At 51.2% G+C, this 24,246-nt stretch overlaps 1 protein-coding gene and 1 non-coding gene across 4 annotated transcripts in view; both read left to right on the forward strand.

The window, feature by feature from the left end:
* The window catches only part of NCAN (neurocan), a 41,697-nt gene that overhangs the window by 14,277 nt on the left and 3,174 nt on the right, over nt 1-24,246 (forward strand). The window contains exons 7-14 of one of the 3 annotated variants that reach the window (XM_055237381.1): nt 187-774; nt 982-2,352; nt 7,889-8,005; nt 9,074-9,187; nt 12,639-12,797; nt 15,034-15,116; nt 20,088-20,232; nt 23,878-24,060. In XM_055237381.1, the coding sequence (XP_055093356.1) occupies nt 187-774; nt 982-2,352; nt 7,889-8,005; nt 9,074-9,187; nt 12,639-12,797; nt 15,034-15,116; nt 20,088-20,232; nt 23,878-24,060 (2,760 nt within the window). The remainder of the gene's footprint in view (nt 1-186; nt 775-981; nt 2,353-7,888; nt 8,006-9,073; nt 9,188-12,638; nt 12,798-15,033; nt 15,117-20,087; nt 20,233-23,877; nt 24,061-24,246) is intronic. The other 2 variants (XM_055237382.1, XM_063616154.1) reach the window with 2 other exon arrangements.
* On the forward strand, nt 6,941-7,046 carry LOC129461307 (U6 spliceosomal RNA). Its single transcript, XR_008650463.1, has one exon. It is a non-coding gene; the product is annotated as a U6 spliceosomal RNA (small nuclear RNA).

Here is a 24,246-nt window from a genome sequence, read left to right on the forward strand (position 1 = left end):
TGAACAGTGGAGGTGAAAACTTTGCATTTCCGTCTCCCAGGCTGGGGGAATCTCAGAAACCACTTAGGAGAGACAGAGGTGCACAGAAGGCTTGTGCTGCAGCATGCTGGAAAGTGGGTAGACTTCAAGCAGAACTTCCCAGGCAACCCCTCAGCCTAACACAACCTCTTCTGCTTTCTCCCACAGCTCATCACCCCACATCACAACATGGAGACCTAGAGACCCCATCCTCTGGGGATGAGGGGGAGATTCTGTCAGCAGAGGGGCCCCCAGTTAGAGAACTGGAGCCCACCCTGGAGGAGGAAGAGGTGGTCACCCCTGACTTCCAGGAGCCTCTGGTGTCCAGTGGGGAAGAAGAACCCCTGATCTTGGAGGAGAAGCAGGAGTCTCAACAGACCGTCAGCCCTACCCCTGGGGACCCCATGCTGGCCTCATGGCCCACTGGGGAAGTGTGGCTAAGCACGGTGGCCCCCAGCCCTAGCGACATGGGGGCAGGCACTGCAGCAAGTTCACACACGGAGGTGGCCCCAACTGACCCTACGCCTAGGAGAAGGGGGCGCTTCAAAGGGTTGAATGGGCGCTACTTCCAGCAGCAGGAACCCGAGCCGGGGCTGCAAGGGGGGATGGAGGCCGGCGCCCAGCCCCCCACCTCAGAGGCTGCAGGGAACCAAATGGAGCCTCCGTTGGCCATGGCAGTCACAGAGATGTTGGGCAGTGGCCAGAGCCAGAGCCCCTGGGCTGATCTGACCAATGAGGTGGATATGCCTGGAGCTGGTGAGTTGCTCTGGGGGAGGCGGGACCTACCTGGGGATCTGGAGGTGAGGGTGGAGAGGTAGCCATGGCTACACTCAGGATGAGGGAGGAAGCTCCAAATCCCAGCTAGGTCCTCTGGCCCCAGAAGCCCCCTCTCCCTTGGGCCTGGAGTCCAACCAAAGGGGCTGCTGAGAGATCATTGTAATGATTGCCTTGATGTTGTTGCAGGTTCCGCTGGTGGCAAGAGCTCCCCAGAGCCCTGGCTGTGGCCCCCAACCATGGTCCCACCCAGCATCTCAGGCCACAGCAGGGCCCCTGTCCTGGAGCTAGAGAAAGCCGAGGGCCCCAGTGCCAGGCCAGCCACCCCAGACCTGTTTTGGTCCCCCTTGGAGGCCGCTGGCTCAGCTCCCAGCCCTGCCCCCTGGGAAGCATTCCCCGTGGCCACTTCCCCAGATCTCCCTATGATGGCCATGCTGCGTGGTCCCAAACAGTGGATGCTACCACACCCCACCCCCATCTCCACCGAGGCCAATAGAGTTGAGGCACATGGTGAGGCCACGGCCACGGCTCCACCCTCCCCTGCTGCAGAGACCAAGGTGTATTCCCTGCCTCCCTCTTCGACCCCGACAGGACAGGGTGGAGAGGCCATGCCCACAACACCTGAGTCCCCCAGGGCAGACTTCAGAGAAACTGGGGAGACCAGCCCTTCTTGGGTCAACAAAGCTGAGCACTCCAGCTCCAGCCCATGGCCTTCTGCAAACAGGAATGTGGCTGTAGGTTTTGTCTCCACTGAGACTGCCACCGAGACTGCCACTGAGCCAACGGGCCTCAGGGGTATCTCGGGGTCTGAGTCTGGGGCCTTCGACACAGCAGAAAGCCCCACTTCTGGCTTGCAGGCCACTGTAGATGAGGTGCAGGACCCCTGGCCCTCAGTGTACAGCAAAGGGCTGGATGCAAGCTCCCCATCTGCCCCCCTGGGGAGCCCCAGAGTCTTCTTGGTACCCAAAGTCACACCAAGTTTGGAGCCTTGGGTTGCTACAGATGAAGGACCCACTGTGAATCCCATGGATTCCACAGTCACGCCGGCCCCCAGTGATGCTAGTGGAATTTGGGAACCTGGATCCCAGGTGTTTGAAGAAGCCGAAAGCACCACCTTGAGCCCTCAAGTGGCCCTGGTTACAAGCATTGTGACGCCCCTCACGACCCTGGAGCAGGGGGACAAGGTTGGAGTTCCAGCCATGTCTACACTGGGCCCCTCAAGCTCCCAACCGCACCCAGAGCCAGAGGATCAGGTGGAGACCCAGGGAACATCAGGAGCTTCAGCACCTCCGCATCAGGGCAGTCCCCTGGGGAAACCGGCTGTTCCTCCTGGGACACCGGCTGCAGCCAGTGTGGGCAAGTCTGCCTCAGTTTCCTCAGGGGAGCCTACAGTACCGTGGGACCCTTCCAGCACCCTGCTGCCTGTCACCCTGGGCATAGAGGACTTCGAACTGGAGGTCCTGGCAGGGAGCCCAGGTGTAGAGAGCTTCTGGGAGGAGGTGGCAAGTGGAGAGGAGCCAGCCCTGCCAGGGACCCCTATGAATGCAGGTGCGGAGGAGGGTGAGTACAAAGTCCCAGGGCTCTGTCCAGCTCTCCATGGTCAGGGCTTGGGGAGCAGGGGCTGGGGGAGCCCAGAGCAGGGAGGAATGGTTGTCCCTGGGGATCTGGAAGCTTTCTAGTGGGGCATGACGCTGGAGGTAGGAGCTTATCAGGTGGAGTTGAATTTCAGAAAGGACATTCCTGGCAGAAGAACGAGCACTGGCAAAGGCCAGGAGATGAAGTAGCGTTTGATCAATTTTGGGCATAGAGCATACATCCCAATGAACAAAATGTGAGAGTGGTGAGTGGCCGGGCGTGGTGCCTCACGCCTGTAATCCCAGCACTTTGGGAGGCCGAGGCGGGCAGATCACTTGAGGTCAGGAGTTCAAGACCTGCCTGGCCAACATGGCAAAACTCCGTCTCTGCTAGAAATATAAAAATTAGCCGGGTGTGGTGGCACACACCTGTAATCCCAGCTACTGGGGAAGCTGAGGCATGAGAATCGCTTGAACCCAGGAGGCGGAGGTTGCAGTGAGCTGAGATCTTACCACTGCACTCCAGCCTGGGTGACAGAGTGAGACTCTGTCAAAAACAAAAACAAAATGTGGGAGTGGCGAGGCATTGAGTAGAGTCTGATTTGGGGAATGAGTTCAGTTACAAGCCGTGTGTACATCTGCTTTAAGCTGGACAGTGGTGTGATGCCCAGGGACTGGCTTTCCAGGATTCCCTGAGTCTGGGGAAGACAGAGCAGGACACAGACGCCTCCCAGGCAAGACCAGAGGGAGGAGGTGTGGCAGGGAGGGTTTCCTGGACAAATGTGAGTGGGAGCTAGAATTCAGTGATTTGACTCGTGGGGGACCTCGAGTCACAGGGAAAGTGGGTGCTGGGGAGGCATGCAAGGGGCGAGGATCACCCCCATTCTACAGATAGCAAACCGAAGCTCGGGGAGGTAAAACACCACTTGGCTAATCAGTGGTCAAACCTCAATTGGAGCCCAAATCAGCTTGAGTCTTAGCTACTCTGTGGCCAGCAGCATCCATAGAAATCGGCTGCCCTGTTCTCCCTGGGGCCAGGTCAGCCTCAGCTCAGCCTGCAAATTCCAGCCCTTCTTAGGTTCTGCCAAATTAAGCTGAGTTTTTTTGACCAAATGAAATTTAGAAACAAGCAAACAAAAAAGAGGCTGCATGCGATGGCTCATGCCTGTCATCCTAGCCCTTTGGGAGGCTGAGGTGGGAGAATCACTTGAGCTTAAGAGTTAAGACCAGGCTGGCCAACACAGCAAGACCCCATCTCTACTAAAAATAAAAAGAAATTAGCCAGGCTGCAGTGAGCTATGATAGTTCCACCGCGAGACCCTGCATGAAATCAAACTAACAAAACAAAACAAGCAGCTAATTAATAAGTCTTTTTTTCTGAGTTGCACACTTTTTTTTTTTGTTTTTTGAGACTGAGTCTCACTCTGTCATCCAGCCTGGAGTGCAGTGGTGTGATCTCGGCGCACTGCAACCTCCGCGTCCCAGGTTCAAGTGATTCTCCTGCCTCAGCCTTCTGAGTAGATGGGATTACAGGCTCCCGCCACCACGCCTGGCTAATTTTTGTATTTTTAGTAGAGACGGGGTTTCACCATGTTGGCCAGGCTGGTCTCAAACTCCTGACCTCAGGTGATCCACCTGCCTTGGCCTCCCAAAGTGCTGGGATTACAGCTGTGAGCCATAGCACCCAGTCGAGTTGCACACTTTTATTAACACCATTGATGTTTAATTACTGCACTCCCCACCCCCACCTTTTTTTTTTTTTTTTTTTTTTTTTTTAGAAAGGGTCTCATTCTGTCACCTAGGCTTGAGTGCAGCGGCAGGATCATGGCTCACTGCAGCCTTGACCTCCCCAGGCTCAGGTGATCCTTCTGCCTCAGGCTCCCAAGCAGCTGGGACCAGGTGTGCACCAACAGGCCTGGCTAATTTTTGTATTTTTTATAGAGACAGGGTTTTGCCATGTTGCCCAAACTGGTGCCCGTTTTTTTGAAGGCAAAGTGTCATGATGATGGAAATAGCTGATGCAGGTTTCATCATCCAGCGTGTCACTTCTGGGCTGTGTTGGGGTGGGATCTTTTTTTTTTTTCTTTTTTTTTTTTTCCAGGCAGGGTCTTGGTCTGTTGCTCAGGCTAGAGTGCAGTGGTGCAATCATAGCTCACTGCACCCAGGCTCAAGTGATCCTCCCACATCAGCCTCTCCAGTAGCTTGGACTATAGGCATGCAACCACCACACCCGGCTGTGTGTGTGTGTGTGTGTGTGTGTGTGTGTGTGTGTGTAGAGATGGTGTGTGTGTGTGTGTGTGTGTGTGTGTGTGTGTGTAGAGATGGGGTCTCCATATGTTATCCAGGCTGGTCTCAAACTCCTGGGCTCAAGTGATCCTCTTGCCTTGGCCTCCCAAAGTGTTGGGATTACAGACGTGAGCCGTAGCGCCTGGCAGATCTTCTTTTCTTAGATGTCCGGGAGGCAGGCTGACCCGGGGGCAGGGCCGCCTGTATCGATAAAGGCTGGCATTTATGGGTTACTGCCAGTGTGCTTGGCTTATTCAAAGCACTTTACTGGAGTTATCTTGGTTAATCCTTTTAATGTCCTTATGGGAAAAGCTCCGGTGTGATCCTTACTTTGCAGATAGGGAGACAGACACAGAGAGGTCAAGTGCCTTGTGCAGCCATGCAACTAAGGGAGTGTCAAGGCTGGGGTTTGAATCCAGGTCGTCTGAACACAGGGTTTCTTTTTCTTTTTTTTTTGAGACAGTCTTTCTCTGTGGCCCAGGCTGGAGTACAGTGGTGATCTCAGGTCACTGCAATCTCTGCCTTCCAGGTTCAAGTGATTTTCCTGCCTCAGCCTCCTGAGTAGCTAGGATTGTAGGCATGCACCACCATGCCTGGCTAATTTTTATACTTTTAGTAGAGATGGGGTTTCACCATGTTGACCAGGTTGGTCTCGAGCTCCTGACTCAAGTGATCTGCCCGCCTCAGCCTCCCGAAGTGCTGGGATTACAGGCGTGAGCCACCGCACCTGGCTGGAAAACAGAGTTTCTGTCTCAGCCACTGCGAAATGCTTAGCTCATTGGCATAAAAAAGTACATGAGGCCGGGCGTGATAGCTCACACCTGTAATTCCAGCACTTTGGGAGGCTAAGGCGGAGGATCACTTGAGCCCAGGAATTGGAGACCAGCCTCGGCAACATAGTGAGACCCCGTCTCTACAAAACAAATTTTAAAATTAGCCGGGAGTCGGCCGGGCACGGTGGCTCATGCTTGTAATCCCAGCACTTTGGGAGGCCGAGGCGGGCGGATCACGAGGTCAGGAGATCGAGACCACGGTGAAACCCCGTCTCTACTAAAAATACAAAAAAATTAGCCGGGCGTGGTGGCGGGCGCCTGTAGTCCCAGCTACTCGGAGAGGCTGAGGCAGGAGAATGGCGTGAACCCGGGAGGCGGAGCTTGCAGTGAGCCGAGATCGTGCCACTGCACTCCAGCCTGGGCGACAGAGCGAGACTCTGTCTCAAAAAAAAAAAAAAAAAAATTAGCCGGACATGGTGCGTACCTGTGGTCCCAGCTTCTCAGGGGTGCTGAGGTGGGAGGACCGCTTGGCCCTGGGAGGTTGTGGCTGCAGTGAGCTATGATCATGCAACTGCACTCCAGCCTGGGTGACAGAGCAAGACTCCGTCTCAAAAAAAAAAAAAAAAAAAAAAAAAAAAATTAATCTTAGGGTGGTGGTGAGGAGAGAAGAGATGGGCTATGTGGGGATCAACCCTGGAAAGATGATCAGAGGGGAAGAAGCTCAATGCCCAAAGAAATAGAGAAGGGGCAGTCAGAGAGGTGGGAGGGCAACCACATAGGAACACTAAGGAAACGGGGGTTGGAGCTGCACCTGGGCTGAGGCTGGGTCTGTCTTGGACTTTTCTGGATCCTGGGCTCCACAATGAAGCCAACCACAGCAGGATGGAGATTGGCGGGCAGTACCGGGGAGACCCAGGCACCTACCCACCCGCCGCTTGCAGAAGAAATGCTAATGAAGCCAAAAATAAACGCAGTACCAGCGAGTGACTGAGTCACCGCCAGTCCGTGGGCAGGTGTCAGCAGCGCGGGGCACCTGGTGGGGCTCATGTGTCCCGCCGCCTGGCAGCCTTGTGCGTGTGCACACACGTGCAGGGCCATCATCCAGCCACAGGCCCTGCCATCCACAAGCCCCTTTGCCATCCATGGGGCCACCCCAGGGACAGGCCTCAGCTACCGCGGGAGGGCCAGCTGCTACCTTCATTCCGTTAGCAAGCAATTACTGAGCGCCTGCTCTGTCCCAGACCGTATGTTGAAACCAAATCCCGTGTCCTCTGAAAACTGACGTCCTAGAGCAACATTCTAGAACTTTCCCAGGGATGGAAATGTTCTCTATCCACGCTAATTTGAAAAATGGCTAGGACAACTGAGGGACGACGTTTTTACTTTTATTTCACTTTAATTGATTTAAGTGTGAATATCTATATGTGGCTGCCATATGGAATACCAGCACTCTAGGGAAAGATACAGACAAGAAACGATTGTTCTAATAAAAAAAGTAAAGTGGTGCTCGCTTCAGCACCACTTTATAGCACATATGCTATAATTAGAACAATACAGAGAAGATTAGCAGGGCTCCTGTGCAAAAAATGAAGCATTTCATTCTTTTTTTTTTTTTTTTTTTGAGATGGAGTCTCACTCTGTCACCCAGGCTGGAGTGCAGTGGCGCGATCTCGGCTCACTGCAACCTCCGCCTTTGGCATTCAAGGGATTCTCCTGCCTCAGCCTCCCGTGTAGCTGGGATTACAGGCTCCTGCCACCATGCCCAGCTAATTTTTTGTATTTTTAATAGAGATGGGGTTTCACCATGTTGGCCAGGCTGGTCTCGAACTCCTGACCTCAGGTGATCCACCTGCCTTGGCCTCCCAAAGTGCTAGGATTACAGGCATGAGCCATGGCACCTGGCCTCTTTTTTTTTTTAATTTAATTTTTTTTTAACTTTAATTCCACTGGGCAGTGGAATGGTCAGATGCTGCCCTGACAGGATCTGGGTTGGCTGGAGCAGGATGAAGATTTTTTTTTTCAGTCTGTCGCCCAGGCTAGAACCTATGTCCGCTCGTGTGCCCCAATTCATGAGAAGCACAGTGATGAGCAGGGTGTGCCCAAAAGAGGGGGAGGACACTTAAGTCAGGGAGGACACTGAAGCCCATGTTCTGGGAGAAGACATTCTACAAGGTCCTTCAGGCAGCCCTGGTCTCTGGGAGCCCCATTCCAGTTCAGTCTGAGGAAGGACTTTGCTACAGGCAGGGAAGTCCCCAGATGCTTTGGGGCAGTTTCTGGAAGCGGTAAACTCCTCGTAACAGGGGTCATATGAGAGGGAGTTGGTGACTGCTGGTTGGGGAAGTTATAAAGAGGGCTCCATAGAGAGGGTTTGATTAGAGCGGTTTGGGGGCCTGGGGTCTTGATTCCAGGAAGGCAAAAGATCTGTGGCCTGACTCTTCCCCACACTACCCATCCATCCTGCAGCGCACTCAGATCCCTGTGAGAACAACCCTTGTCTTCATGGAGGGACATGTAATGCCAATGGCACCATGTATGGCTGTAGCTGTGATCAGGGCTTTGCCGGGGAGAACTGTGAGATTGGTGAGTACCCCAGACTCAGGATCTGAATCTGAATTTGTTTGACTCCAGAGCCTTGGGATGTACCCCAGCAGCCATGCCCTCAGAATTCAGAGATCACAAAAAGCTGGTTTCAGATACTCCATTCCCACTCCTTGCATTCAGCTAAATCAGCCCAGTTAGTGGAACCAGAATCAAAGAGCTGAGCTTTCATCTCTGGTGTGCTGTCTCCCATTACTACCAGTCAGAGGTGGGAAGGGAAAGACAAAGGAATTATATGTCTGAGACTCCTCCCTGCAAAGGCCCTTTGGGGATCCTGCCCTTTCCTGGGTGGGTGGGAGGTATAAGCACTGCCACCAGAACTGTTGGGTGCTAGCTTCAAAGCCCAACACAAGAAATACTACTAATTATGCAATTACAACAACAAATATAAATGACATAATTTTTTTAGCTCTATGCGTCATCTTGACTTCACAACCTTCACAACCACATGACTGATTACAGAATTATAACAATAAATATAAATGATATAATTTATTGAGCTCTTCTATTGCTTCCCTACTCACAATCATCCTTGAGTAGGAGCCCATTATTATTACCATTTTCAAAAAAATAAGCTGAGTTTCAAGGAGGGAAAGTGACTTGCCCAGTGCCATACATGCCTCAAGCACTATCTACACATGGACCAGTAGAAGAGGAGCTCAGTGAATATCTAGCTTTACCCACAAACAGCTTTGTGACTCTGTGCAAGTCTTTGCAAATGCCTAAAACAGACTCCAGCTTCAGCATTCTGTGAGCCTGTTTTTGAGAGTATAACCTTCACTTCTCTAGAGTCAGGTAGAACAGTCTGCACATCCTGGCTCTCAGCTGCCCCAGTGGCATCTGCTCTCATTAATGCTAATTTATGTTAATTGTATGAGGTTCCACCCCTTGCCTGCAGAGTCATTGGGCCATCTGTGCAGACTGTGACTGCCTCACTTAGGTCCAGGATGGTTGGTAGGACCATGACCCCATCTTCTGCTTAGTTTCCTGTGGGGGCTCAGAGCCAAGCGGAAGCCGACCTCTAACTCAGTCTCTTCCCCTCTCTGCCAGACATTGATGACTGCCTCTGCAGCCCCTGCGAGAATGGAGGCACCTGTATTGATGAGGTCAACGGCTTTGTCTGCCTTTGCCTCCCCAGCTACGGGGGCAGCCTTTGCGAGAAAGGTGAGTTTCTATTGCAACCCCAGAAACAGTACCAAGAGTGGGGTTGGGTGCCCAGCCACAGGCTTCCCCACATACTCCAGGTCCCTGCCTCCAGTTCCATGGCTGTGAGCCTGACACAAGATAAATTATTCTTTTAGACAAACTGCGCATAACATAGAATTAACCATTTTATTTTATTTTATTATTTTTTTGAGATGGAATCTTGCTCTGTCACTCAGGCTGGAGTGCAGCGGCACCGTCTCAACTCACTGCAACCCCCACCTCCCAGTTTCAAGCAATTTTCCCTGCCTCAGCCTCCCAAGTAGCTGGGATTACAGGCGCCCGCCACCACGCCTGGCTAATTTTTGTATTTTTTTTTTTTTTTCTTGAGACGGAGTCTCACTCTGTTGCCCAGGCTGGAGTGCAGTGGTGCAATCTCGGCTCACTGCAAGCTCCACCTCCCGGGTTCACGCCATTCTCCTGCCTCAGCCTCTCCGAGTAGCTGGGACTACAGGCACCCACCACAACACCTGGCTAATTTTTTATATTTTTAGTAGAGACGGGGTTTCACCATGGTCTCGATCTCCACCTCGTGATCCACCCGCCTCGGCCTCCCAAAGTGCTGGGGTTACAAGCGTGAGCCACCGTGCCTGGCCTAATTTTTGTATTTTTTAGTAGAGATGGGGTTTTGCCATGTTGGCCAGGCTGGTCTTGGACTCCTGACCTCAGGTGATCCACCCACCTCAGCATCCCAAAGTGCTGGAATTACAGGCATGTGCCACTGCGCCTGCCCTATTTTATTTTATTTTTTTGAGACAGAATCTTGCTCTGTCACCAGGCTGGAGTGCAGTGGCGCGATCTCGGCTCACTGCAACCTCCAACTCCCTGGTCCAAGCGATTCTCCTACCTCAGCCTCCCGAGTAGCTGGGACTACAGGCGCGCGCCACCACGCCTAGCTAAATTTATTTTATTTTTTGAGACAGAGTCTCACCCTGGCACCCAGGCTGGAGTGCAGTGGTGTGATCTTGGCTCGTTGCAGCTTTGACCTCCCAGGCTCAAGTGATCCTCCCTCCTCAGCCTCCCCGGTAGGCTGGGACTACAGGCACAAGCCACCATGCCTGGCTCATTTTTGTATTTTTTGTAGAGACAAGGTTTCACCATGTTGCCCAGACTGGTCTTGTACTCCTGAGCTCAAGCAATCTGTCCACATCAGCCTCCCAAACTACTGGGATTACAGCCACTGAGCCCAGCCAAATTAACCATTTTAAAGTGTACATTTCAGTGGCATTCTGTACAATCGCAGTGTTGTACAGCCATCACCTCTGTCTAGTTCCAGAACTTTTTCAACACCCCAGAAGGAAACTCTGTGCCCAGTAGGCAGTCACTCCCTATTCCCATTCCCCAGTCCCTGGCAACCACTAATCTGCTTTCTGTCTCTGTGGATTTGCCTGTTCTAGACATTTCATATGAATGGAATCTCAAAATATGTGTCTTTTGTGTCTGGCTTCTTTCACTTGACATGTTTTCAAGGTTCATCTGTATTGTAATATGAATCAGTGTTTCATTCCTGTTCATGGCTGAGTAGTATTCCATTGTATGGCTATATCACATTTTGTTTATCCATTCATGGTTTGATGGATATTTGGGTTGTTTCCTCCAGAGGCTATGGTCAATAGTGCTGCTGCTGTGAACATATTCTTGTACATGCTTTTGTTTGAATAACTATTTGCCATTCTTTTTTATCCCTCTACTCTTTTTGGTGTATACTCTCAGGAGTGGAATTGCTGGGTCATATGGTAACTCTAGGTTTAATTTTTTTGTTGTTTTTGTAGAGATGGGGTTTTGCCATGTTGCCCAGGCTGCTCTCAAACTCCTGGGTTCATGTGATTCTCCTGCCTCAGCCTCCCAAAGTGCTGGGAGTACAGACATGAGCCACTGTGCTTGGCCTTTTTTTTTTTTTTGAAACAGGTTCTCACTCTGTGCCCGGGCTGGAAAGTACAGTGGTACAATCATAGTTCACTGTCACCTTGAACTCCCAGGCTCAAGCGATTCTCTTGCTTCAGCCTACCCAGTAGCTGGAACTACAGATTCGTGCCACCATGCCTGGCTAATTTTTATTTTTTTAATTTATTTTTATTTTTATTTTTTGAGACAGGGTCTAACTCTGTCACCTAGGCTGGAGTGCAGTGGTATGATCACGGCTCACTACAGCCTCCACCTTCCGGTTCAAGTGATTCTTGTGCCTCAACCTCCCCAGTATCTGGGACTATAGGCACCTATCACTACACGTGACTCAATTTTTTTTTGAATTTTTAGTAGAGACGGGGCCAGGCTGGTCTTGAACTCCTGGCCTCAAGTGATCCGCCAGCCTCGACCTCCCAAAATACTGGGATTACAGGCGTAAGCCACCATCCTCAGCCTACTTTTCCTTTAAAAAAAAAAAAAATTATATGTAATCCCAGCACTTTGGGAGGCCAAGGCGGGATGATCATGAGGTCGGGAAATCAAGACCATCCTGGCCAACATGGAGAAACCCCGTCTCTACTAAAAATAACAAAAATTAGCCAGGCGTGGTGACACATGCTTGTAATCCCAGGTACTTGGGAGGCTGAGACAGGAGAATTGCTTGAACCTGGGAGGTGGTGGCTACAGTGAGCCAAGATCGCGCCATTGCACTCCAGCCTGGGCGACAGAGCCAGACTCCATCTCAAAAAAAAAAAAAAATATCTATATATATATATATAGATATATATCCATCCTAGTGGGTGTGAAGTGATATCTCATGGTGGTTTTGACATTGACAATGAGCATCTTTTCATGTGCTTTTTGGCCATTTGTATGTCTTCTGTGGAGAAATGCCTGAGCTTCCATGTCCATACAAAGGGTGTGGCCCCGACATCAGAGAAGGAGCCTTCAGCATTGGAACGAGAGGGGGTGTCAGGGAATGATCTCCCAGTTAAATCTTCCAGAAACAAAGAAAAGACATTAAGATTTGGCCAGTGTGGTGGCTCACGTCTGTAATTCCAGCATTTTGGGAGGCTGAGGCGGGCAGATCACTTGAGGCCAGGAGTTTGAGACCAACCTGACCAACATGGTGAAACCCTATCTCTACTAAAAATACAAAATTAGCTGGGCGTGGTGGTGCACGCCTGTAATCCCAACTACTCAGGAGGCTGAGGTGGGAGGATTGCTTGAGTGTGGAAGGCAGAGGTAGCAGTGAGCCGAGATTGCACCATTGCACTCCAGCCTGGGCAACAGAGTGAGACCCTGTCCAAAAAAAAAGAAGTCAATATGGGAGGTGAAAAGGTCGGGAGAGCCTCCTCAGGAGGAGGGGCCAGACATGGGGAGAGGGATGATCTCGCCCCGCAGTGACCTTGGATTGGGCCCTCTCTCTGGTGGACTGGCTGTGCTCATGGCTGGTAGGCCTTGGGCCAAGGCCAGCCCCCCCTCACACTCCTATCCCATCTGCCAGACACCGAGGGCTGTGACCGCAGCTGGCACAAGTTCCAGGGCCACTGTTACCGCTATTTTGCCCACCGGAGGGCATGGGAAGATGCAGAGAGGGACTGCCGCCGCCGCTCCGGCCACCTGACCAGTGTCCACTCACCGGAGGAACACAGCTTCATTAATAGTAGGGGCTCTGGGGAGGGGGCCACCTGCCTGGAGGGTGGGCAGGGGTGGCACTTGTAGCCCTTTTGCCAGGGCATCACATCCCTCCCCTGGTTTTCAGGACGTCACCTTTCCAAAGCTATGTTCATTAACGCAAGCCCTGACTGCTTCTTAATGCATGAAATCTGTCAATTCACTTGTTAATTTATACATTCACTTCATTCATTCATTCATTCATTCATTCGCCAAATATTTACTGAGCACCTGCTATGTGCCAGGCACCATTCCAGGGATATTGACACAGCACAGCAGCGATCAAGGCTGACTTTGCTCTGTCCTCAGGGAGTGACCATTTCTTGGGGAGGATATAGACAAACAAGTAAATATCTAAGTAAATAAGTCTATACTGTAATTCAACGGATCCTATGTGTGCTGATAACAAAACAGGGCCAAGAGATGGAGGGTGATGGGGGAAGCACCTGTAATGTGTTGGATGAAATAAGAAATGAGCCTTGCAAAGACCTAGGAGAGAGACAAGTGTTGCATTCATGTAATCGGGACTTACTGATTTATTCATTATCCCTCTGCCTTTTGCTCATCCATCCATTTATTCTGTTTATTCCGTTTGCCGCCATCCCATCCCTCGTGACTCCTTCCTTTCTTCTTTCCCTGATTTGCTTCTTTTTCCTTGATGTATCCCACCGGGCCTCTCCCTCCTGAGCGACTGGCTCGCGCCTTCTCACCTGTCTGCCTGTCTAGCGCCCACTGGTGTCTCCTGTCCCCTACTTCTCATTTCTGCAAAGATGTGACAGGGCCTGGGTTTACTCCTGCTTTTCCTGGCCACAAACCCTGGCATAGCCTGGGTCTAATTCCGGTTCTTCCCATGCCTCGCCCCCCTAAAAGAGGGTAGCCAGAGTCCCCACTTGTGGAGAGTGGGGTGAGGATGCACCTCCAGCCTACACTGAGGCTGGGAGAGGGGTTCATGCCTGCCCCCCTACCCTTCTCCTTCCTTTCCCTCCTACCTTCCCATCTTCCCTCCCACCCCTCCCCCTCCTCCTTCCACTCCTCTTCCTCCCTCTTCCTCATCCTCCCTCCCCCTCCTCTCCCTCCTCCTTCCATTCTTTCTCCTACTCCTCCCCTTCTCCCTTCTCTCCCCTCCCTCCTCCTTTCACTCATCTTCTACCTCCTTTCTCCTCTCCATCCTCCCTCCCCTCTCCTCTCCATCCTCCCTCCCCTCCTCCCTCTCCTCCTCCCATTCCTCCTCCTCTCTCCTCTCCTCTCCCATCCCTCCTCCTCCTTCCACTCATCTTCTTCCTTTCTTCTTCTCATCCTGCTTCCCCCTCCTCCCATTTGTCCCCTCCTCCCTCCTGCTCCTCCCCAGGCCTCCTCCTTTCTACTCCTCTTCCTTCTCCTTCCTCCCCCCTCCCTCTTGCTCTTCCTCCTCCTTTCCACTCCTCCTCTTTTCTCCTCCCCATTCTCCTCCCACTCATCTCCCTCCTCCCTCCAACTCCTCCCCTCCTCCTTCCATTCATCTTTCTCCTCCTTTCTCCTTCCCTTCCTCCTCCCTCTTCTCTCCCTCCTCCCTCCCATTCCTCTGCCTCCTCCTTCCACTCATCTTCCTCCTCCTTTCTCTTCCCCATCCTCCCTCCCACTCCTCCCCCTCCTTCTTCCACTGATCTTTCTCCTCCTTTCTCCTCCCCCTCCTCCTCCCATTCCTCCTCCTCCTCCCTCCTGCTCCTCATCCTCCCTTCCATTCCTCCTCCCTCCTCCCCATCCTTCTTCCCACTCCTGCCCCTCCTCCCTTTCACTCCTCCTCCTTTTTCCTCCCCCTCCTCTCTCTCCTTCTCCCTTCCTCCCCCCTTCCCTTCTCCAGCTCTTACAGAGGTTGGAAGAGGGCATCTGTGTACTCCCTCACCTCTATAAACTTCACTTTTATCTCCTTCCCTCTCCACCTCAACCTCCAGCCCACCTCCAGGCTGGGGAAGGGGCTGGCTTTTCCCCTCCCATGCATACCTCACCCGGCCCCCAGCCCACAGAGAGGCTGAGGGAGGGTCTCTGGGTCCTCCTCCATCCCTGTACCCGCTTCTTTCCCCTTCATTTCCACCTTCTAGATCTTTCCCCCCACCCAGCCCACCTCCAGGCTGGGGAAGGTGAGGAATTCTTTCCTCCCACACCCTACCCCACCTCACCTGCAGCCTCCGCCCTGGACCGGGAGAGGCATGGGTGAACACCCAGACCCACAACCCCCGACCCTGCAGGCTTTGGGCATGAAAACACGTGGATCGGCCTGAACGACAGGATCGTGGAGAGAGATTTCCAGTGGACGGACAACACCGGGCTGGTGAGTGGCAGGGGCTGTGGGCCTAGGCTGCTGAGCCGCATCAGCCCTGCCATCTGGCCTCAGTTTACCCTTTTGTGCAAAGTTATCGCAATTGAGTGTCAAAGATCTCTAGTGGCTCCAAGATGCTGGAGTTGGCAAAGGAGCTTCAAGTGAAGGCTAAACCTTCTCCCCTGACTTCCCCAGCCCAGGTAAACAGACTGCGCCTACCCAGCTGCAGAGGTTACAAACCTGAGACTAGGGTCTGACGCCTCCCCTACTCACTCTGCCTGGTTCCCCAGCCGTGGTCTCTCAAATAGTCTCATTTCTAGGCTGGGCAGGATGGCTCATGCCTGTAATCCCAGCACTTTGGGAGGCCAAGGTGGGCAAATCACTTGAGACTAGCCTGGCCAACATGGTGAAACCCCGTCTCTACTAAAATATAAAAATTAGCTGAGTGTGGTGGCCCACGCCTCTAATCCCAGCTACTCAGGAGGCTGAGTCGTGAGAATTGCTTGAACCTGCGAGGCAGAGGTTGCAGTGAGCCGAGATCGTGCCACTGCACTTCAGCCTGGGTGATGATAGAACGAGATCCTGTCTCAAAAAACAAACAAACAAACAAAAAGGCTGGGCGCGGTGGCTCACGCTTGTAATCCCAGCACTTTGGGAGGCCGAGGCGGGCGGATCACAAGATCAGGAGATCAAGACCACGGTGAAACCCCATCTCTACTAAAAATATAAAAAATTAGCCGGGCGTGGTGGCGGGCGCCTGTAATCCCAGCTACTCGGAGAGGCTGAAGCAGGAGAATGGCGTGAACCCAGGAGGCGGAGCTTGCGGTGAGCTGAGATCACACCACTGCACTCCAGCCTGGGTGACAGAGCGAGACTCCATCTAAAAAAAAAAAAAAAAATATATATATATATATATATAATTTCTAGGCCAGGCTGGTGGCCCATGCTTGTAATCCCAGCACTTTGGGAGACTGAGTGAGGAGGATCACTTGAGCCTAGGAGTTCAAGGCTGCAGCGACCTGTGATCACGTCATTGCACTCCAGCCTGGGTGACAGAGCAAGACCCTGTCTCTAAAAACATATTAGCTCAGCATCCTCCCTGCTTCAAGCCCTCCCAGACTCTCCATTGTTCTCAAGATAAAAATTCCCCTTCTCCCGCTGTGTAAAAATCTGGCGGTTCCTCACACGGTTAAACATAGAAGCTGGGCACAGTGGTACATGCCTGTAGTCTCAGCTACTCGGGAAGCTGAGGCGGGAGGATCACTTAAGCCTAGGAATTGGAATCCAGCCTGGGCAACACAGTGAGACCCCGTCTCTAAAAATATAAAAATAAAAATAAAAAGTTAAACATAGAGTTACCACATGACCTGGCGATTCTACTACTAGATACATACCCAGAAGAATTGAAAACAGAGATTCAAAGTGGTACAAAAATGTACATTATTCGGGTCATGCATACACTAAAAGCCAAGACTTTGCCACTAGACGATATATATTTTATTATATGCATATGCATATAATAAAATTGCACTTGTACCCTTTAAATTTATACAAAGAGGCCGGGCACAGTGGCTCACGCCTGTGATCCCAGCACTTTGGAAGGCCGAGGCAGGCAGAGATCACTTGAGGACAGGAGTTCCAGAACGGCCTGGCCAACGTGGTGAAACCCCATCTCTACTAAAAATACAAAAATTAGCTGAGCATGGTGGCGTGTACCTGTAATCCCAGCTACTTGGGAGGCTGAGGCAGGAGAATCACTTGAACCCGGGAGGCAGAGGTTGCAGCGAGCCAAGATCACACCATTGCACTCCAGTCTGGGCAACAGAGCAGGACTCCATCTCCAAAACAACACAAACAAACAAAAAATTATACTAAGAAAGAAAAAGAGGCTCGGTGTGGTGGCTCACACCTGTAATCCCAGCACTTTGGGGAGGCCAAAGTAGGAGGATCGCTGGAGCACAGGAGGTTGAGGCTCCAGTGAGCTATGATTGCACCACTGCACTCCAGCCTGGGTGACAGAGAAAGACCCTGTCTCAAACAAAACAAAACAGGCCAGGCGTGGTGGGTGACTCACGCCTATAATCCCAGCACTTTGGGAGGCCGAGACGAGTGGATCACCTGAGGTCGGGAGATCGAGACGAGCCTGGCCAAAGTGGTGAAACCCTGTCTCTACTAAAAATAAAAAAATAGCTGGGTGTGATGGCGCATGCCTATAGTCCCAGCTACTTGCGAGGCTGAGGCAGGAGAATTGCTTGAATCTGGGAGGCAGAGGTTGCAGTGAGCTGAGATCGTGTCACTGCACTCCAGCCTGGGCAACAGAGTGAGACTCTGTCTCAGAAAACAAACAAATAAACAAACAAACAAACAAAAACTTGTACATGAATGTTCACAGCCCCACTATTCACAATAGCCAAGGTGGCAACAACCAAAATACCCATCAACAGATGAAGGAAGAGACAAAATGTGGTCCATCCATGCAATGGAATATTGTTCAGCCATAAAGGAGAAGTTGGCCAGGTGCGGTGGTTCATGCCTGTAATCCCAGCACTTTCGGAGGCCAAGGTGGGTGGATCGCTTGAGTCGTGGAGTTTGAGACCAGCCTGGGCAACATGGCGAAACCCCATCTCTACAAAAAATTCAAAAATGCAGACAGAGTGAGACTCTGGCTCAAAAATAAAATAAAATAAAATAATAAACAAAATGTGGAATGAGCCAGGCATAGAAGGCCAGCTGTTGTATGATTTTTTTTTCATGAAGCATTCAAAGTAGGCAAATTTAGAGACAGGAAGTAGATTAGTGTTTGCCAGGGGCTGGGGTCGGGAGAAGGGGGAGTCACTAGTGCTCAATGAGTGCAGAATTTTGGTGTGTCGTGATAAAAAAGTTCTGGAAATAGGCCACGTGGGGTGGCTTAGGCCTGTAATCCCAACACTTTGGGAGGCCGAGGTGGATGGATCACGAGGCCAGGAGTTCAAGACCAGCCTGACCAATATGGTGAAACCCTGTGTCTACTAAAAATACAAAAATTAGCTGGGCGTGGTGGTGTGCACCTGTAATCCCAGCTACTCGGGAGGTTGGGGCAGGAGAATCGCTTGAACCTAGGAGGCGGAGGTTGCAGTGAGCCAAGATCATGCCACTGCACTCCAGCCTGGGCGACAGAGAGAGACTCCATCTCAAAAAAAAAAGAAAAAGTTCTGGAAATAACAGTGATGGTTATGCAACATTGTGAATGTAATTAGTGCATTAAACTGCACACTGCCTCTTGAACCTGGGAGGCGGAGGTTGCAGTGAGCCAAGGTAGCACCACTGCAATCCAGCCTGGATAATAGAGATTCTGTCTCAACAACATAAAACTAAAAATAAACTGAACACGTAAAAATGGTTAAAATTGGCCGGGTGTGATGGCTCACGCCTGTAATCCCAGCACTTTGGGAGGCCAAGGTGGGTGGATCGCGAGGTCAGGAGTTCAAGACCAGCCTGGCCAACATGGTGAAACGCCATCTCTACTAAAAATACAAAAATTAGCTGGGCGTGGTGGCGCATGCCTGTAATCCCAGCTACTCAGGAGGCTGGGGCAGGAGAATTGCTTGAACCGGGACCTGGGAGGCAGAGGTAGCAGTGAGTGAGATCGCACCACTACACTCCAGCCTGGGCTCTGTCTCAAATAAAACAAAACAAAACAAAACAAAAATGGTTAAAATTAGGAATTTTGTGCTATATATATTTTGCCACAATTTTTAAAAATTCACCTCCTTTCTTCTAATGCAAGATCTGGTCCCTCTCTACTCTCTGAGCACACCCCAGCCCTATCACACAGCTCCAGCCCCACTGGGCTTTGTCTGTTCCTCAAGCAGAACAAGTTCAGTCCTGCCTCTGAGCCTTCACACTGGTGGTTCCCTTTGCTAGGAATGCTGTTCCCTGTCTGAACCCTTACTATCTTTTTTTTTTTTTTTTTTTTTTTTTTTTTGAGACAGAATCTCACTCCATCACCCGGGCTGGAGTTCAGTGGTGCAACCCAGCTCACTGCAACCTCTGCCTCCTAGGCTCAAGCGATTCTCCTGCTTCAGCATCCCGAGTATCTTAGGACAACAGGCGCGCACTATCATGCCCGGCTAATTTTTGTATTTTTATGAGAGACAGGGTTTCACCTTGTTGTCCAAGGTGGTCCCAAACTCCTGACCTCAAGTGATCTGCCCCCCTTGGCCTCTCAAAGTGCTGGAATTACAGACGTGAGCCACTGAGCCCAGCCTTGAATCTTTACTATCTTTGATTCTTTAACTCTCACATTGCCTCCTCAGGGAAGTCCTCCTGGGCTTCGGGCTGAGATCACCATTTGTCCCACCATGTATCTTTTTTTTCTTTTTCTTTTCTTTCTTTCTTTTCTTTTCTTTTTTTTTTTTTTTTTTTTTTTTTTTTTTTGAGGCAGAGTCTCGGTCTTGTCACCCAGGCTGGAGTCCAATAGCGCAATCTTGGCTCACTGCAACTCCTGCCTCCCGGGTTCAAGCAATTCTCCTGCTGGGATTACAGGCGCCCACTACCATGCCTGGCTAATTTTTTTGTATTTTTAGTGGTGACGGGGTTTCACCATATTGACCAGGCTGGTCTCGAACTCCTGACCTCAGGTGATCTGCTCACCTCGGCCTCCCAAAGTTCTGGGATTACAGGCATGAGCCACCAGCCCTGGCCTTGTCCCACCATTTATCTAACACTGATTCATGTTGAAAATGAACTGGGTGCGGCCAGGCACCCAGGGAGGCAGGAGGACCAGGGAGGGGGATGCTGGAGCCTCCGAGCCAGAGGAGTGGTGGCTTGGATTACAGTGGTGGCCCCCCTCAGGATGGGCAGGACAGTGACCATTGTAGAGATGGGAACACTGAATCCCTGTGAGTTTGAGGGGTCTGGCCGGGGAGTCCCACAGCAGGAACTGCCAGAACCTGGGCTGGAACAGAGGTCCCCTGAACAAATCCCTGCCCCCTATTCCTGCAGCAATTTGAGAACTGGCGAGAGAACCAGCCGGACAATTTCTTCGCGGGTGGCGAGGACTGTGTGGTGATGGTGGCGCATGAAAGCGGGCGCTGGAATGATGTCCCCTGCAACTACAACCTACCCTATGTCTGCAAGAAGGGCACAGGTATGCTGTGCCCCCTGCTTCTTTTCCTCTCTGTCACTTTTGCTCACTGGTTCTCTGTTGCCCAGGCTGGAGTGCAGTGGCATAATCATGGCTCATCACAGCCTCCACCTCCTGGGCTTAAGTGATCCTCCTGCCTCAGCCTCCCGAGTATCTGGGACTATAGGCATGCACCAACATGCCCAGCTAATTTTTGTGTTTTTTGTAGAGATGGTGTCTTGCCTTGGTGCCCAGGCTGGTCCCGAACTCCTGGGCTCAAGCGATCTGCCCGCCTCAGCCTCTTGAATTGCTGGGATTATATGCATAAGCCATTGTGCCCAGCCTTGATTCATTTTTTTTTCGTGAAACATTCAGAGTAGGCAAATTTAGAGACAGGAAGTAGATTAGTGTTTGCCGGGGGCTAGGGGTCGGGAGAAGGGGGAGTCACTAGTGCTCAATGGGTACAGAATTTTGGTGTGTCGTGATGAAAAAGTTCTGGAAATAGGCCTCTCGGGGTGGCTCACGCCTGTAATCCCAACACTTTGGGAGGCCAAGGTGGGTGGGATTATATTTTATTTTTTAAATTTATTCTTATTTTATTTTTACTTATTTATTTATGTTTTTGGAGATAGCTTCGCTCTTGATGCCCAGGCTGGAGTGCAATGGCACGATCTCGGCTCACTTCAACCTCTGCCTCCCATGTTCAAGTGATTCTCCTGCCTCAGCCTCCCGAGTAGCTGGGATTACAGGAGTATGCCACCACGCCCAGCTGGTTTTTATATTATTAGTAGAGACGGGGTTTCACCATCTTGGCCAGGCTGGTCTCGAACTCCTGACCTCAGGTGATCCACCCGCCTCGGCCTCCCAAAGGGCAGGGATTACAAGCATGAGCCGCTGCACCCAGCCTTCATCTCTTTAAGTTGGTAAATGTCAGCCAGGTGCGGTGGCTCACGCTTGTAATCCCAGCACTTTGGGAGGCCGAGGCGGGCGGATCACGAGGTCAGGAGATCGAGACCATGGTGAAACCCTGTCTCTACTAAAAATACAAAAAAATTAGCCGGGTGTGGTGGCGGGCGCCTGTAGTCCCAGCTACTCGGAGAGGCTGAGGCAGGAGAATGGCGTGAACCCGGGAGGCGGAGCTTGCAGTGAGCTGAGATTGCGCCACTGCACTACAGCCTGGGCAACAGAGCGAGACTCCGTCTCAAAAAAAAAAGTTGCTAAATGTCAGCCCAGCCAGTTCTCACTTTCCATCAGCATATGAGAGTGCTTGTTTCCTCCCACCCTTGCCAACTCTGCGCATTCTCGAACTTTTGTTCTTTGTTCATCTAAGTGGGGAAAAATAGTATCTCATTGTTATCTTAGTTTGCGTGCCTTTAAGGATGAGAATAACCAATTGTTTTTTGTTTGTTTGTTTTTTTGAGATGGAGTCTCACTCTGTCATCCAAGCTGGAGTGCAGTATTGCAGTCTCGGCTCACGATAACTCCGCTTCCGAGGTTCAAGCGATTCTACTGCCTCAGCCTCCCGAGTAGCTGGGATTACAGGCACGCACCACGCCTGGCTAATTTTTTTTTTTTTTTTTTTTTTTGTATTTTTAGTGGAGACGGGGTTTCACCGTGTTGACCAAGCTGGTCTCAAATTTCTAACCTTAAGTAGTCTGCCCACCTCAGCCTCCCAAAGTTCTGGGGTTACAGGTGTGAGCCACCGTGCCTGGCCTAACCAACTGTTTATATGTTGACAGGCTGTTGGCATGTATTTCTTTCTCTGTGAACTGTCAGTTCATCTCTTTTGCCCAGTTTTCTATTGACTTGTTGATCTTACTGATTTTTAAGAGATCTTTATCTATGAAAGAAATCATTTGCATACATTTGTACATCCACCTTTCTCTTATACTTTGGTTCATTTTTGTTTCCATTTGTTTGTCAATTTTCACATCCTCCCCCCGCCATTTATTCGTGTATTTATTTATTTTTGAAACAGGGTCTTGTGATGTTGCCCAGGCTGGAGTACAGTGGCATTATCACGGCTCACTGCAGATCACTTGAACTCCAGGACTCAAGTGATCCTCTTACCTCAGTCTTACCAGTAGCTGGGACTACGGGTGCACACCACCATGCCTGGCTTATTTATTTATTTATTTATTTATTTATTTATTTATTTTGAGATGGAGTCTTGCTCTGTCGCCCAGGCTGGAGCGCAGTGGCGCGATCTCGGCTCACTGCAAGCTCTGCCTCCTGGGTTCACGCCATTCTTCAAGTGCCTCCTCAGGCAGTTCAAGGTTCAACTGCCTCCTCAGCAGCTGGGACTACAGGTGCCCACCGCCACACCTAGCTAATTTTATGCATTTTTAGTATAGACGATGTTTCACCGTGTTAGCCAGGGTGGTGTCAATCTCCTGACCTTGTGATCTGCCTGCCTCGGCCTCCCAAAGTGCTGGGATTACAGGCGTGAGCCACCGCGGCCAGCCCTTATTTTAAAATTTTTTTGTAGAGACAGGGTCTTGCTGTGTTGCCCAGGCTGGTCTCAAACTCCTGGACTGAAGCAATCCTTCCGCCTCAGCCTCCCAAAGTGCTGGCATTACAGGCCTGAGCTGCCGCACCAGCCTTTTATTTGCTCAGATAATTATTCTTGCCTTCTGTCTCCTTCATTCCCATTGTGCCCTATGTTTGGTGTAAGAATTAGAAAGTGAGGTGTGTCCAGGAGGTTGCTGTCCCTAAGGAGCTGCTGATTTGGGTAGAAGAGACAGACAGACACAGTCACTTCCAGCCCTGTGAGATCAGAACTGGGCAGAGGCAGGGACCTGTTGATGTGCTGAGGTGGGTATCATTCCCAATAAAACTCAAAACTAGTTTACGGCTGCCAGGCATAGTGGCTCATGCCTGTCATCCCAGCACTTTGGGAGGCCGAGGAGGGAGGATCACTTGAGCCCATGAGTTCAAAACCAGCCCAGGCAACATAGTGGGACCCCGTCTTTACAAAAAGTCAAAAAATTAGCTAGGCTTGGTGGTGCGCACCTGTAGTCTCAGCTACTTGAGAGGCTGAGGTGGGAAGATCCCTTGAGCCTGGGAGGTTGAGGGTGCAGTGAGTTGTGATTGTGCCACTGCACTCCAGCCTGGGCGACGGAGGAAGACCCTCTTTTAAAAACAACAGTAAGAGCCAGTCACGGTGGCTCATGCCTGTAATCCCAGCACTTTGGGAGGGCAAGGTGGGCAGATCGTCTGAGATCAGGAGTTCAAGACCAGCCTGGCCGATGCGACGAAACCCAAAATTAGCTAGGCATGGTGGTGCATTTCTGTAATCCCAGCTCCTCAGGAGGTTGAGGCAGGAGAATCACTTGAGCCTGGGAGGCGGGGGTTGCAGTGAGCCGAGATCACGCCACTGCACTCCAGTCTGGGAGACAGAGTGAGACCCTGCCTCAAAAAAATTAAAAAAAAAAAAATACTAAAATTAGCCAGGTGTGGATTACAGGCAGGTGCCTGTAATCCCAGCTACTTGGGAGGCTGAGGCAGGAGAATCACTTGAACCAGAGAGGCGGAGGTTGCAGTGAGGCAAGAGCGCGCCACTGCACTCCAGTCTGGGTGACAGAGCGAAACTGTCTCAAGCAACAACAACGACAACTAGTTTAGCCCCAGATGTGAGCACCTCTCTCACCAGAGATTCCTCTGTCCCAGTACTCTGTGGTCCCCCTCCGGCAGTGGAGAATGCCTCACTCATCGGTGCCCGCAAGGCCAAGTACAATGTCCACGCCACTGTAAGGTACCAGTGCAATGAAGGGTTTGCCCAGCACCACGTGGCCACCATTCGATGCCGGAGCAATGGCAAGTGGGACAGGCCCCAAATTGTCTGCACCAAACGTAAGTAGCTTCTCCCAGAGATCTCAACGTAGGTTTTTGGTATTTCTAGTTTCCAAGTAAGACATCCTATTTCTCCACACATTGTTCTGCCTTAATGTCTGCCTGATAATACAGCCCTGCAGATAAGTGAGAACTTACCAGCCTGTCTGATGTTTCCTTCATTTGTGTGTGTGCATGTGTGTGTGT

Source organism: Symphalangus syndactylus, chromosome 13 (genome assembly GCF_028878055.3).
Source record: "Symphalangus syndactylus isolate Jambi chromosome 13, NHGRI_mSymSyn1-v2.1_pri, whole genome shotgun sequence".
NCBI classification, from domain to species: domain Eukaryota; kingdom Metazoa; phylum Chordata; class Mammalia; order Primates; family Hylobatidae; genus Symphalangus; species Symphalangus syndactylus.